Source organism: Cicer arietinum, chromosome 3 (genome assembly GCF_000331145.2).
Source record: "Cicer arietinum cultivar CDC Frontier isolate Library 1 chromosome 3, Cicar.CDCFrontier_v2.0, whole genome shotgun sequence".
NCBI classification, from domain to species: Eukaryota; Viridiplantae; Streptophyta; class Magnoliopsida; order Fabales; family Fabaceae; genus Cicer; species Cicer arietinum.
The window spans coordinates 68,684,175-68,697,179 of record NC_021162.2 but is presented as its reverse complement, the minus strand read 5'-3'; the positions used below and the strand labels follow the sequence as shown (position 1 = coordinate 68,697,179).

At 28.2% G+C, this 13,005-nt stretch overlaps 2 protein-coding genes across 2 annotated transcripts; both read left to right on the top strand.

Moving 5' to 3' along the window:
- Positions 1-2,533: 2,533 nt before the first annotated feature.
- Positions 2,534-10,221, top strand: LOC101515313 (sulfate transporter 3.1-like). Its single transcript, XM_004493644.4, has 12 exons — positions 2,534-3,112; positions 4,260-4,467; positions 5,698-5,869; positions 5,946-6,011; positions 7,018-7,131; positions 7,902-8,018; positions 8,180-8,306; positions 8,469-8,755; positions 8,859-9,049; positions 9,152-9,237; positions 9,482-9,558; positions 9,665-10,221. Exons 1-12 carry the CDS (start codon positions 2,770-2,772, stop codon positions 9,848-9,850), a joined length of 1,974 nt encoding a protein of 657 aa, XP_004493701.1. The 5' UTR covers positions 2,534-2,769; the 3' UTR covers positions 9,851-10,221.
- A 1,178-nt stretch (positions 10,222-11,399) lies between these two features.
- LOC101514760 (protein ANTAGONIST OF LIKE HETEROCHROMATIN PROTEIN 1) lies at positions 11,400-13,005 on the top strand. The gene is made up of 2 exons (XM_004493642.4): positions 11,400-11,695; positions 11,904-13,005. Exons 1-2 carry the CDS (start codon positions 11,545-11,547, stop codon positions 12,983-12,985), a joined length of 1,233 nt encoding a protein of 410 aa, XP_004493699.1. The 5' UTR covers positions 11,400-11,544; the 3' UTR covers positions 12,986-13,005.

The window sequence follows — 13,005 nt, the reverse complement described above, 5'->3', positions numbered from 1 at the left end:
TCATTTGCAATCATACATTTGAAACAAAAAATCTTAATTACATTCTAATTATTCTTCGTAGTTATCATTCTTTTTAATTTAATATTTTTACTAAACAATAATGAAACCTAAACAAATGAATTTTAGTGAATAATCTTGATACATTGAGAGATAATGTTTTTTCTTCATTTGCCGATAAAAAAACTAACAAGCATTTTGAGTAAACTAAAATATGTAAAATATATAGATTTTGGATACAAATCTAAATCATTCATCGCAAAAAATATACAATACAACAATATCAATATTTTTAATTAAATTAAACATTACGAATATTTTTATGATTTTAAAATTAAATATATTAAAAATCAAACTATTTTAATATCTAACTACATAACTTAGTGATTAAGTTAAGAAAAAAAATTATATTCAAATGAATTAAAGAATTAGACTACTTTATAAAATTTCCAGATAGTGAAAGTATAAATTTCGAAATTTCATTTGTTTTTTAATTATTTAACAAGTATTTTTTGAATATTTATTATTATTTATTTTAATGGTATATTTGTCTTAAGAGAAATTTATGCGAGAAAAGTAAGAATTAGAGAGTTAAGTGAGAAATTGAAGATTTACGGTGTTTGAAAATTAGTGTTTTCACATTCATACGTGTGGCAATACTAAAATTACAATTTGTAGCTTAGTGGAATTGAGGTGAAGCTCTTTAAGATGCGATAAATTAAGCTAATTGCAATTCCAAACATATACTTGACTTGTTTGGAAGATAAGAGAAATGGAGAAGGGAAACTAAAAGGTTTGGGGCCCATAACTTTCCCTTTTCTCTTCTAACCTGCGAAGAAAGTCAGAGAGAGAAAGAATTTTGCATGTATATTAATATAGAATATAGTAGTTAGTTTTTTCTTTAAAAAAAAAAAAGAATATATATGACAAGAAAAAAAACCTAACAATTCATCCAGTATTTTTGTAAAATCTAATGAATTATACATACTTATTATAATACAATCCAATGTATTATATATATTTTTATTTTAAAAATAGTTCTTTTATTAATTTAAAATAGTCAACTCCTTATACCCAATAAATATAGTCAATTCCAAAATTTATTTTAGTTTTATTTTTCAATTTTTTTTTATTATTTAAGAAAATTGTTTAAAAAAAATGATATTTCATTTTATTGATAAACAAACTGTTAGTAAAACACTAGTTGTAATAAACATATTTTAAAAAATGATTTGTTTTATTTTTATTTTTAAAATAAGTTATTTTATTTTAAATTAAAATATAATTTAATTATAATAATTTTTAATTAATTATGTTAATAATAGGAGGTGGTAGGTGGAAGTCAGACATTCGGAACTCTACTAATTATCATATCATCAAAGAAGGTCGTCGGAGCTCCGCCAATCGTTAGAACTCTGCAGCGAGTCATCATCTGTTGTTGTGTGAATTGTCAAAATTTCGCCCGGTCCACCCAACCACCATATTTTTATTAAATTAATAATAAATAATTGTTTGTTTATTTTTAAAATATTAAAAATTACTTTTTTAAAATGCTACCAAAAAAATTTAAAAACAAAATTTTATCTTTAAAACAAAAAAACTGTTTTTAAAATTTTGAAATTACCTTTATAAATAAATTATTATAAAAAATATACACACAGTTTTTTTAAAGTATTTTTTTTTTTACTTTTATAAAAAAACAGATTTTTAAAATAGTAAATAACATTATTTCTAAAATTAATAAATCTGTTATTATTATTATTATTATTATTTTAGATTTATCATTTATTACAATATTAAAAAACTACTAAAGAGATTAGATGGATATCAAACCATTAAAATATAATAATGGATGAATTGAATTTTTTTAAGAACTTTTATTGGATTATAATGAGATTATTTTGATTTATCCATTATCATTCAACTCCACCCATTTTACCATTCTTAAATTGTTTCAACATTTAATTTGTGTATAAATATATTGTTTGAAATGTACAATGACGAACTTGTAAAAAAACAATTTATTTCCTTTAGTTTTATTTATAAACAAAAATATATTAGCAAAAGTTAATTTATTTAGATAAAAATTTGGATGAAATACGTGGATTATTATTGACTGACTTTATGAGTCGAGGATAATCAAATAAGGATATTTAAATAATATACAAATAAGGATATTTTATCCTTTTACACATTAAACACATTTCTCTTTCTCTCTCTTTTTTTTTTTACTAAATTAAACATATATCTTTCTCTTCTATTTTTTTTAAATTTTTTTTATACCAATCATCAAATAAAATATATTATAATTGTCTTTCGTTCTCTCTTCTGATACTCTTTTATTATTTTTTATATGTTTCCATCTTCTCACTTTCTATTTACAACCCAAGATACCTTAAATGTTTTTATTTTTCTTCCGAATAGTAGTAAATTTATAATTAATCATCCACAAGACAGAATCCCAATACACCGACCACACAAACGACGACTGTAAATCAAATTTTTCTTATAAAAAGCCATTTCCATATTCACAACTCTCTCATAACAACTTGCCAATTCCTTCATCCTTATCCTCATTATTCTCAATTCACCACTTACCCTTTTCTTTTACTAGTTAATAAAACATTTTTACATTTGGCAACACATGGACCCTGTATATAGTCCTAGTTTGCTAGCTACAACCAATTAAAGCCTGTCAATTAAAATTATATATAAAGTATAGATTATACTCCCCTGCCAAATAAAAGACATAATTTAGTGTTGTGTTAAGAAATGAGTAATAGAGACTATGCTTGCCCATCATCAGCCATGAACGTTGAGAGTGTGCAACGTGTGGTTATACCACCACCTAAACCCTTCATTGAGTCTTTCAAACACTCTATGAAAGAGACTCTGTTCCAAGATGACCCATTGAAAAAGTTCAAGAACCAACCCACTTCAAAGAGGTTTGTGCTTGCACTTCAATACTTTTTCCCCATTTTGGAGTGGGCCCCACATTATACCCTTCAGTTTTTGAAATCAGACCTTATTGCTGGGATCACCATTGCTAGTTTGGCTATTCCACAAGGGATTAGTTACGCCAAGCTCGCCAACCTCCCTCCAATTCTTGGACTTTGTGAGTATAATTCAACTCTATTAATATTGTTATTATTATTATTATTATTATCATCCTAGCAAGCTATATTTTTGTTTGTATCCTCTCCATTCTCAAATTTGTTATTGGATCCAACATCTTTCAATACTCCAAACTTCACAATGTATTGGATTCATTGCGTTGCACAGAATCTAACTAAGTCGAATACAACTTTAAGTCAAAATACAAATTCTATTTGTGAATATTATCTAAAGAGAGTTTTTTTTTTGCTAGTTATAAAGATTCACGTTGTAATACAAACTTTATATTTTTCTCTCTCTATTAACGGACTCAATTATAAGTAAAGATAATTAATTGCATATAAATTAAGAAAAGTAGTTATTTTTATTTAATTTTTTTCAATTATAAGTAAAAATATTTAATTGTATATAAAAAAAATATTCTGAAAAATATAATATTAAATAGGATGAAATTAATTCAATTTTTTATATGTAGAATTACCAAGTATGACTATATTTGGTTTACCATATGACATTTTTATTTCTAATTTCATTTTCATCTTTTATATTTGAGTCAACGGGAGGATTATGCAATTACTCTAGTCATAATTAAAAAGCATATATGAACAAGTAAAAAATGTTAATATTATTAAGTTAAACATTTTATATCTGATTTAAATAGTAAATTTTGTGGTTATATGGGGGTTATTATTGAGAAGTATAATATGACACTATCGTCGTCTTATTTTACTTGTTTGATTTGATCAATTGTGTGTCATTCTTAAAAAAATGATTTTTTTTTGTTAATTTTAATGATAAAATTAGATTTATTTGCTTAAATATTTCTATTAATTACATTTGATTGATAAATTTAATAAGTTGAAATTCAACAAATAAAAATATATAAGTAGATAAAAAGTAATTAATATTGTAAAATAATAAATAATTAAAAATAAAAAATGATAAATAAAACATTCAAAATAATATAAAGTAAATAAAAAAGTTATAGAAAAATGTAAATATCTCGACATGTCATCAATATGAACCTCAAATCATATATTGGTCAATTTTTATTATTATTTCTCTTTGGGATTATTCTTTTTTGACGAATTTTGGATTTTGACATTATTAAGGAAGAAATTAATTTTAGATATGAATTATGAATGCAGATTCGAGCGTTATACCACCAATTATTTATGCAATGATGGGTAGCTCGAGAGATGTGGCGGTTGGAACTGTGGCGGTTGGATCGCTTCTAATAGGTTCAATATTGAGCCGTGAAGTTAATCCAAATGAAAACCCAACGCTTTATCTCCACCTTGCTTTTACAGCTACATTCTGTGCTGGACTTCTTCAATTATCACTAGGCCTCTTTAGGTACTACTCCACTTGTGCATATTAAGAAAAAGTTGTTGACTACATTTAATCTCTTATAAAAATTAAAGTCTAAAATTATCTTATATGATTAATAAATTAGATAACTGAAAATATAAAAAGTTAAATTAACCATATTTGAGAGATATTATTATTAAATAAAAAATTGCTAATTTTTGTTTATATTTCTTTTAAAAGAATATAGATTCATTTTACTTATATGAATTTTATTTTAAAAGGAGTATTTTATTTTGTTTCCAAGTGAAAACATAATACAATGAAATAAAAGTAAATTTTAGTTTGTTTTTAAAAAATTGTTGATAAATTATTTAAAATCAATTAAAATTAGTTATATATACTCCACTAACTTTTTTGAACACACAATTTTTTATTTATGTAAGAAATTTATGAACCGTATATGGTGAGGTATCTTTTTCCATCTTACAAAGAAAATAATATATAATCATGATATTTTGGTGCTTTTGTAAATTCTCTTTTTGACAGACGCGCTTTTCTAAATTGAGAGTATGAATATTACTAGTAAAATTATTTTGTTTCAAAACTTGCCAAAACATATGATAGAATTCTAACCTTTTTATCACAAATATCCACCGTTTCTATTAAATTATTAACTGAAAATTTATTTTTTATGTTTAAATTTTAAAAATTCAATAATTAAAATCTTAAATTAATTATTAATAATAAATTAAATAATAAAATTTATATATTATTTAAAATAAAAATATTTATAAAAATTATTACTTATATACTACTATATATTTATGATACTTCATTCATTATTATTGATAAAATTTCACAATCAAACAGAAAGAAATATATATTGGTAGAATAATATTAGTTTATTATCTAATTAATAAACAGATATTAAATTCATTATATTACTTTTTTTCCAAACTTAATAATTTATAGCGAAGTTATATTATTCTGAAATAAAAATAAACGATCAGCAATAGGCTGTGAGGTGCGCTGGAATTTTTTGTCTTTATTAATTTTTCTTGTCAAATCATTTTGTATTTTGCAATTATGAGATTCACCGACCACCGAGATTAATTAATAAAATTCTGGAATAAACTTGTTTAGTGCGATTGGGGTATTTGAGGTTGAATATTTGATGTAGAGCACTAAAATTTGAAATGGGTGTGTAAGTTTTGATATTATTATGTATAATTAATGAATAATATAGTGAATGATTGAGCGAATTGATGAATGCAGGTTAGGGTTTATTGTGGATTTTCTATCACATGCAGCGATAGTAGGATTCATGGGAGGAGCAGCCACTGTAGTTTGTCTGCAACAATTAAAAGCGATATTTGGTCTTCAGCATTTCACACGTGAATCTGATGTTGTGTCAGTTTTGCGTTCTGTTTTCACCCAAACTAGTCAGGTAATTCATTTTCTTCTTATACTCCGTCACATATTATTCTTTCAAATAAACAAATCTTATTTTCTTACTAATGCAGTGGAGGTGGGAAACCGCTGTCTTGGGATTTTGCTTTCTTTTCTACCTCTTCCTCGCAAGATACTTCGTAAGTACTCATACCTAACCCACACCTTAATCAATTATAATGTGTTTATTATTACTTAATTCCCCAAACTTATAATGCTAACTAAACAAACAAAAATATATTGTGATTGTGAGGGTCCGATAAGATCCTAACCCCCGTGTTTCTTGGGGAATGGAATTTTAAAACCAACTTATTCTACATTGTCACTCCTAACTCTAACTAACCGAATTATACTTTCTTCAAAGTATCCCAATTTTCAATTAAATTGACATTAGATCCTTTCTTTTGGCGAGCCACCTACGCCCATGACAAATTGTTATACTACACCGTAAGCTATTCAATGGAAAATACCATTAAATTTATATCATAATAATATATTAAATAATGCTTTTTTTAGCCAAATTAGGTAAACTTGTAGACATTAATTTGATTCCCACTTCAGAACAAATATGCCATAAACCTGATGAAATATATTTTGTTGATCCCCACTTGGACATAGCTGCTTTAAAAATTTTGTTTCTCATTGAATTTTTATTTTTATTTTTTATACCGTATATCCAATAAATTATGAGAAAATTCACAATACACGTAAACCAAATTTATTATTGTAACTATTAATTTTATCATCTCATCTAATATTGAAATTATTATTATAAAACATTTACTCGATTTTTTAAATATAATACTACTCATATTAATTAATTAAATTAATTAATTAACCAGTGTAATTAATATTATATGTAGTATAACTCGTGGTGTAAATGTAAAACCATTTATATTAACAATAGATGTTCATTAAATTCATAAATTATCCTTAACTTCAAAAACAACTTAAGAACAATGTTTAATTTTTTCCAACATTGGAGATGGTGTAAGAACAGTTTTTAAAGTGATAAAATTTGCATACTGGAAGTAAGCATAATTTAACTTCTTGAGTGATTAAGTAAATGTTTATGTTAATGTTTATTTATATTTTGTTGAAGTTGATTAAAATAAACAAGTGAATGTGTTATGATTGTGACGACAGAGCAAACGAAAACCGAAGTTATTTTGGGTGTCAGCAATGGCTCCATTGACGTGTGTCATATTGGGAAGTCTATTGGTTTATTTCACTCATGCCGAGAAGCACGGTGTTCAAGTGGTCAGTTACAAAATGTTTCTACTATTTGCATTTTCGTATTACTCATTCCTTTCACAAATCGCAATGCACTCGTGACTCACACATAGCCAAAAAAAACCACTATGAATAGATGGCACACACAATCACATGTTTTTTAGGCCTTTTTAGGTTGTTGTTATTGGACCAACCCACAATTATTACCCTAACGTGGACCCATTAGTACTGTTTCTGTTAGGCTCCCATTTGTATAAACATATAATTTTATTAGATTTGATTTAATTGTAACCACTGGTCGATATAAATTTACATACAATATATCTCACCATATAAATAAAGGTTTTTTTTGACATACTTATAAAACTAGCATAACAAAGTAATATACAATGATTTAATTGGATGCATATGTAACCTGTATAATAATTTTTTTTTTATGATAATAATAATTGACTTTAAAGATATGCACTATCGATCTAAAGCTAATTTTACAATGCATTCAACCAAAATCAATTATTTTGGCTCTGTAAAAAAAATGTCAATTATTTTGCCATTACATCTCGTCCTAAAAAGTGTACTTTATTAATGGTATGAACATGGCAAAATAATAAGTTTTTTATTAGATTGGATTCATCAAGTGTAAAACTAATTTGTGCATGCCCAATGAATTCAAAATTTATAATTTAACAAAAAATTAAAACAAAATTAATTCTAGATCAAAATTGTATGAATCCATGAATGTTATATTCTTTTGTGAAGTTAAGTGATAGTTAGTATTTGCATGTTGTTAATTTCAGATAGGAAAATTGAAGAAGGGGATAAATCCACCTTCGGCAGCAGATTTAGTGTTTGTGTCACCTTATTTGGGCATAGCCATCAAAACTGGATTTATTACTGGTATTATAGCTCTTGCGGTGAGTACAAAATATTTCAACTCTAATAAAATCACAACCTTACTACTTTGTTTATTTTTGGAAAAATCAACTATTGATGTAAGAATTTTTTAGAAAATGAAATGGAATTTTAACACTTAAAAATATATATCTAAGAAACTTGTTGACGTCACAATGTGCAGGAAGGAATAGCTGTAGGAAGAAGCTTTGCAATGTGTAAGAATTACTATATTGATGGCAATAAAGAGATGTTGGCTATGGGAACCATGAATATTTTTGGTTCATTAACCTCTTGCTACCTCACAACTGGTACTTTTTTCATTAATATCTATTACTATTAGTATCAAGTATCACTAACCTCTAAGTTGATTTTTTAGTCTTCACCTTTCACCACTACAAAAAATATATAAATTGAACAACCAACCAAATATCTGCCAACAAATGTGACATAAAAATTGGATGTTATTTCAGCACCATTTTCGCGAACGGCTGTGAACTACAATGCTGGATGCAAGACTGCAGCATCAAACCTTGTAATGTCAATAGCAGTAATGTTGACATTGTTATTTCTAACACCCTTGTTCTATTACACTCCTCTGGTGGTGCTAGCATCCATAATTGTATCAGCAATGCTTGGACTCATAGATTTTCAAGCAGCTATTCATTTATGGAAAATTGACAAATTTGACTTTTTAGTATGCCTCAGTGCATATTTTGGAGTTGTCTTTGGCAGTGTTGAAATTGGCTTAGGAATAGCAGTAAGTATCACTGTGCTCATATACTTTTTTCCCTAACTTTTGTGTGTGTTATGATATAAAATGTTATTGAAATTAATATATGTTTTTTTATGTCTATATGCAGGTTTCACTATCTTTACTAAGATTACTTTTATTTGTTGCAAGGCCTAAAACATTTGTTTTAGGAAACATTCCAAATTCTGCAGCATACAGAAATGTAGAACATTATCCAAATGCACATAATATTCCTGGAATACTAATTCTTGAAATTGATGCACCAATTTACTTTGCCAATTCAAGCTATTTAAGAGAAAGGTAAGAGACACTTGGAGGATTTGGAATTTTGCTCTTAGTTGTATGCAAAAAATAATTTCCCTTCAATAAAATTGGAAACTTACTAGAAAACTTTGTTCATAGAATCACAAGGTGGATTGATGAGGAGGAAGAAAGAATAAAAGAGGCAGGGCAGACCAGTTTGCAGTATGTTATAGTGGATATGACTGGTAAGTTCTTAATTAAAGTAATTAAACAGTTAACAGTTTGGTTCCATGATGCACTCAAATTTGGTCTTTGTTGTTTGAATTCGTGAAACCAATAACAAAATAAGTTCATGAAGTGTCAACGTAGTGATAAAAGTTTGAACTTGTAATCTCTAGAGACAAAGTTCAAATTTCCTTGAAGATAGTTGTAAATGATCGTTAGTGTCACTTTAATTAATAATATTTACTCCTTACCCCATTGGCGCAGCTGTAGCAAACATTGATACAAGTGGAATAAGTATGCTTGAAGAGTTCAAGAAGTCGGTGGACCGAAAAGGGATTCAAGTAATTATTTACTTTATCTAATCCGATTAAAATACTAATTTGTCTCAAATTATTTGTCACTTTAGAATATTGAGCGTTAATTACTCGTCATTTCCTATGTGTTTAGCTTGTTTTGGTCAACACTGGAAGTGAGGTGACAAAGAAGCTGAACAAATCAAAATTCCTTGATGAAATAGGACATAAATGGGTTTATGTGACAGTTGAAGAGGCTGTTGGAGTATGCAGCTATATGATCCATACACACAAGTCAAACCCCATGAGAGATGAATCAGAAGGTTTGAATAGTGTGTGAGGAGAAGCTTTGTTTATTATTGAGTATTCCACTTAGTTACTAATTGCTTCCATAACACTGTGGCATGAGAGTTTCTAAATTGTGCTGCAGAAGATATAGATAGGCATAGAGAGTGCAGGGGTATTTTTAAATAACTATTAATTTCACAAGTTTGTACCTTTAATTAGAAGATAGTTTTCATTTCAACATAGGATGTTGAATATTTATGTATTTTGATAAGTTATTTTTAAATGTAAAATAGCTATTATGAAATTGAAAAGGGTTGCTTGGGAAATGCCTTTAGAGATGATAACAATTCACAAGGTCTTTATAAAGTAGAGATCATCCATTTATAATTTATTAGTACTCCAATACATTTGATATTGATTTGATTAGTGTTATTCAAAACTTTTTTCTTTTTTTACATAAGTATCTTCAAAAATGTTTTGAACAACAATTAAAGATGATACCATTAGGGAATCATTTCTTTGAATTCAGCTTTGCATTATTTTCTCTTAGAAGTTCTACGAGGAAATAATGGCAGAAAGAGATGGTTTTGCTTTTTATATGAACGTAGTTTATGAGAATTTGATTTGTTCTAATTGTCAAATCATTAGTCATTATATTTCTCAATGCAAGCGAGAGAAGCCAAGAGGAGAAGGATCAAATACCAAAATAAAATAATTTTCCTCGGCCAATATGGAGAAAGAAATCAAGAAGAAATAATTGAAACATCTCAACTCATTATGCAGAGATTAACAAAAGCAATCCAGTCATTAATGAACTAACATCAACTGACTTATGGAAAACTTATTTTTTTCCTTCAACAAAAATGGTTTGAAACATTTACATGTCAATTGAAAGTCTAACCAATGTTTGCTTAAGATTCCTCTAAATGGAAAATGTCCTATTTTTCTAATTACAAATATTAATTAATAATTAGTAAACAAATTCAAACTCAGATTATTTTATCTATCAAGTTCTTATATTTATCATTCCAGATAATTTCTTTTGTAACAAAAAAGTGACTAAAGTTGACTAAGGAGAAATAATTTAATACTTCGGTTCCTTTTTAATTATCAGTTTAAAGTTATTTACACACAACAATAAAATTATTAAATTTTGCTATATTTCATAAATAAATAAATATTTTTTATATATTATTATTAACTATTTATTATCTCAGTCCAATTATTTCTGTCTACAATAAATAAACAGATAATTTTGACAAACAACATTTATTTTAATGGTACTTTAAAATTTCTAAACCACAAATAATTTTTATTTTTTTATTTTTAAAATGCCACTTAAAATTATTTGTTTGTTGGAAAAGTAGAGGAAAAATATGTCGATACTACCAATGGAAAAGTAGAGGAAAAATATGTAGATCAAGTAACGATGATGTTTGTTGTTTGATTCAATTTGAACCTTGAAATATTAGAAAAGTATTGGCAGTTTCTTATTGTAGAGCAGGCCAACAAATCCACGTTATTTGATGAACTAATACTTTATCTTTTATGTGGGACATTTTATAAAATCCTAAAATAGACAACAAAATCGACCATAGTATAACTCTTGAGAGTGAACATTCAATTCAACTTCACACTTGAGTAAATGAACTCCTCTTGGTTTTTGACACGACTCTTTCTTCACTCTTGACACTGTTCACTCTAATATCGGATTAAGCTTAACCCATATCCAGGAACACTGAATCAATGGCACCCCTTCCCAAGAAATCAAACAAGACCCAAAAGAGTATCAACAAGTTCAAGAAACACAAACAAGTTAACCCTGTCCCTGTTCAACCCAAAACCACTGAAACCGATTGGTGGGACTCTTTCTGGCACAAAAATTCAACTGCCCCAGGTACTTTCTCCCTTAAATTTTCAATCTTTTTCATGATTTTGTCCCATGTTGTTGTTCTAGAAGGAAACCCTTTCCCTTTCATAGGGATTTTCTTACCACACTCCATTTTTAAATAGCAATGACATTATTATTTATTATAATTAATTAATTTTTTTAGATGTGTTATTGATATATATATGTATATTATTATGGATGCAAACATATGCAGGATACTCAGTACCTAGTGATGAGGAACAAGGGTTTAAGTATTTCTTTAGGGTATCAAAGACTACATTTGAATATATATGTTCTCTTGTAAGGGAGGATCTCATATCAAGGCCTCCATCAGGACTTATCAATATAGAAGGAAGGCTTCTTAGTGTTGAGAAGCAAGTTGCCATTGCTCTTAGAAGATTGGCATCTGGTGAATCTCAAGTCTCGGTTGGAGCTGCTTTCGGTGTTGGCCAGTCGACGGTTTCTCAGGTGACTTGGAGATTCATTGAAGCGTTGGAGGAACGTGCTAAACGTCATCTGAATTGGCCGGATTTCGATAGAATGCAGGAAATCAAGTTCAGTTTCGAGGCGTCTTATGGGTTGCCTAATTGCTGTGGTGCCATTGATGCAACACATGTCATGATGACCCTTCCAGCGGTTCAATCATCAGATGATTGGTGCGATGGAGAAAAGAATTACAGCATGTTGTTACAAGGAATTGTTGATCATGAAACGAGGTTCATTGATATTGTGACTGGTTTGCCGGGTGGAATGACGTTTTCGAGGTTATTGAAGTGTTCGGCATTTTTCAAACTATCACAGAATGGGGAGCGGTTGAATGGAAATGCAAGAATTTTAGGTGGAGATGTGCTAAGAGAATATGTAGTTGGTGGGTGCAGTTATCCTCTTCTTCCATGGCTTATAACACCTTACGAAACTAATGAAGTATCAGATTCACAGTCTGCTTTTAATTACAAACACGAATCTGCAAGACTACTAGCAGTGAGGGCGTTTTCGCTGTTGAAGGGGAGTTGGAGAATCCTTAGTAAGGTTATGTGGAGACCTGATAAGAGGAAATTGCCTAGCATTATCTTGACATGTTGTTTGCTTCATAATATAATTATTGACTGTGGAGACACCATACATCCAGAGGTTGCATTGTCTGATCATCACGATTCGGGATATCGAGAACAGTATTGCAAGCAAGTTGATCCTTCGGGAAGGACCGTGCGAGAAAATTTGGCCAATCATTTACAACAAAGAATGCAGTTAGATGCTCATGGTACTTCTGCTGCTACCTCTGTTCATCTAATTTAGAATTTTTACTTTTGGCCTCG

Excerpts from the sequence above, each read along its gene's own strand:
- LOC101515313 (XM_004493644.4), top strand. The coding sequence starts at position 2,770 with ATGAGTAATAGAGACTATGCTTGCCCATCATCAGCCATGAACGTTGAG. Across the intron at positions 7,132-7,901 it reads AGAAGCACGGTGTTCAAGTG|ATAGGAAAATTGAAGAAGGG; the intron begins GTCAGTTACAAA and ends TGTTAATTTCAG. Across the intron at positions 8,756-8,858 it reads AAATTGGCTTAGGAATAGCA|GTTTCACTATCTTTACTAAG; the intron begins GTAAGTATCACT and ends GTCTATATGCAG.
- LOC101514760 (XM_004493642.4), top strand. The coding sequence starts at position 11,545 with ATGGCACCCCTTCCCAAGAAATCAAACAAGACCCAAAAGAGTATCAAC. Across the intron at positions 11,696-11,903 it reads CAAAAATTCAACTGCCCCAG|GATACTCAGTACCTAGTGAT; the intron begins GTACTTTCTCCC and ends AAACATATGCAG.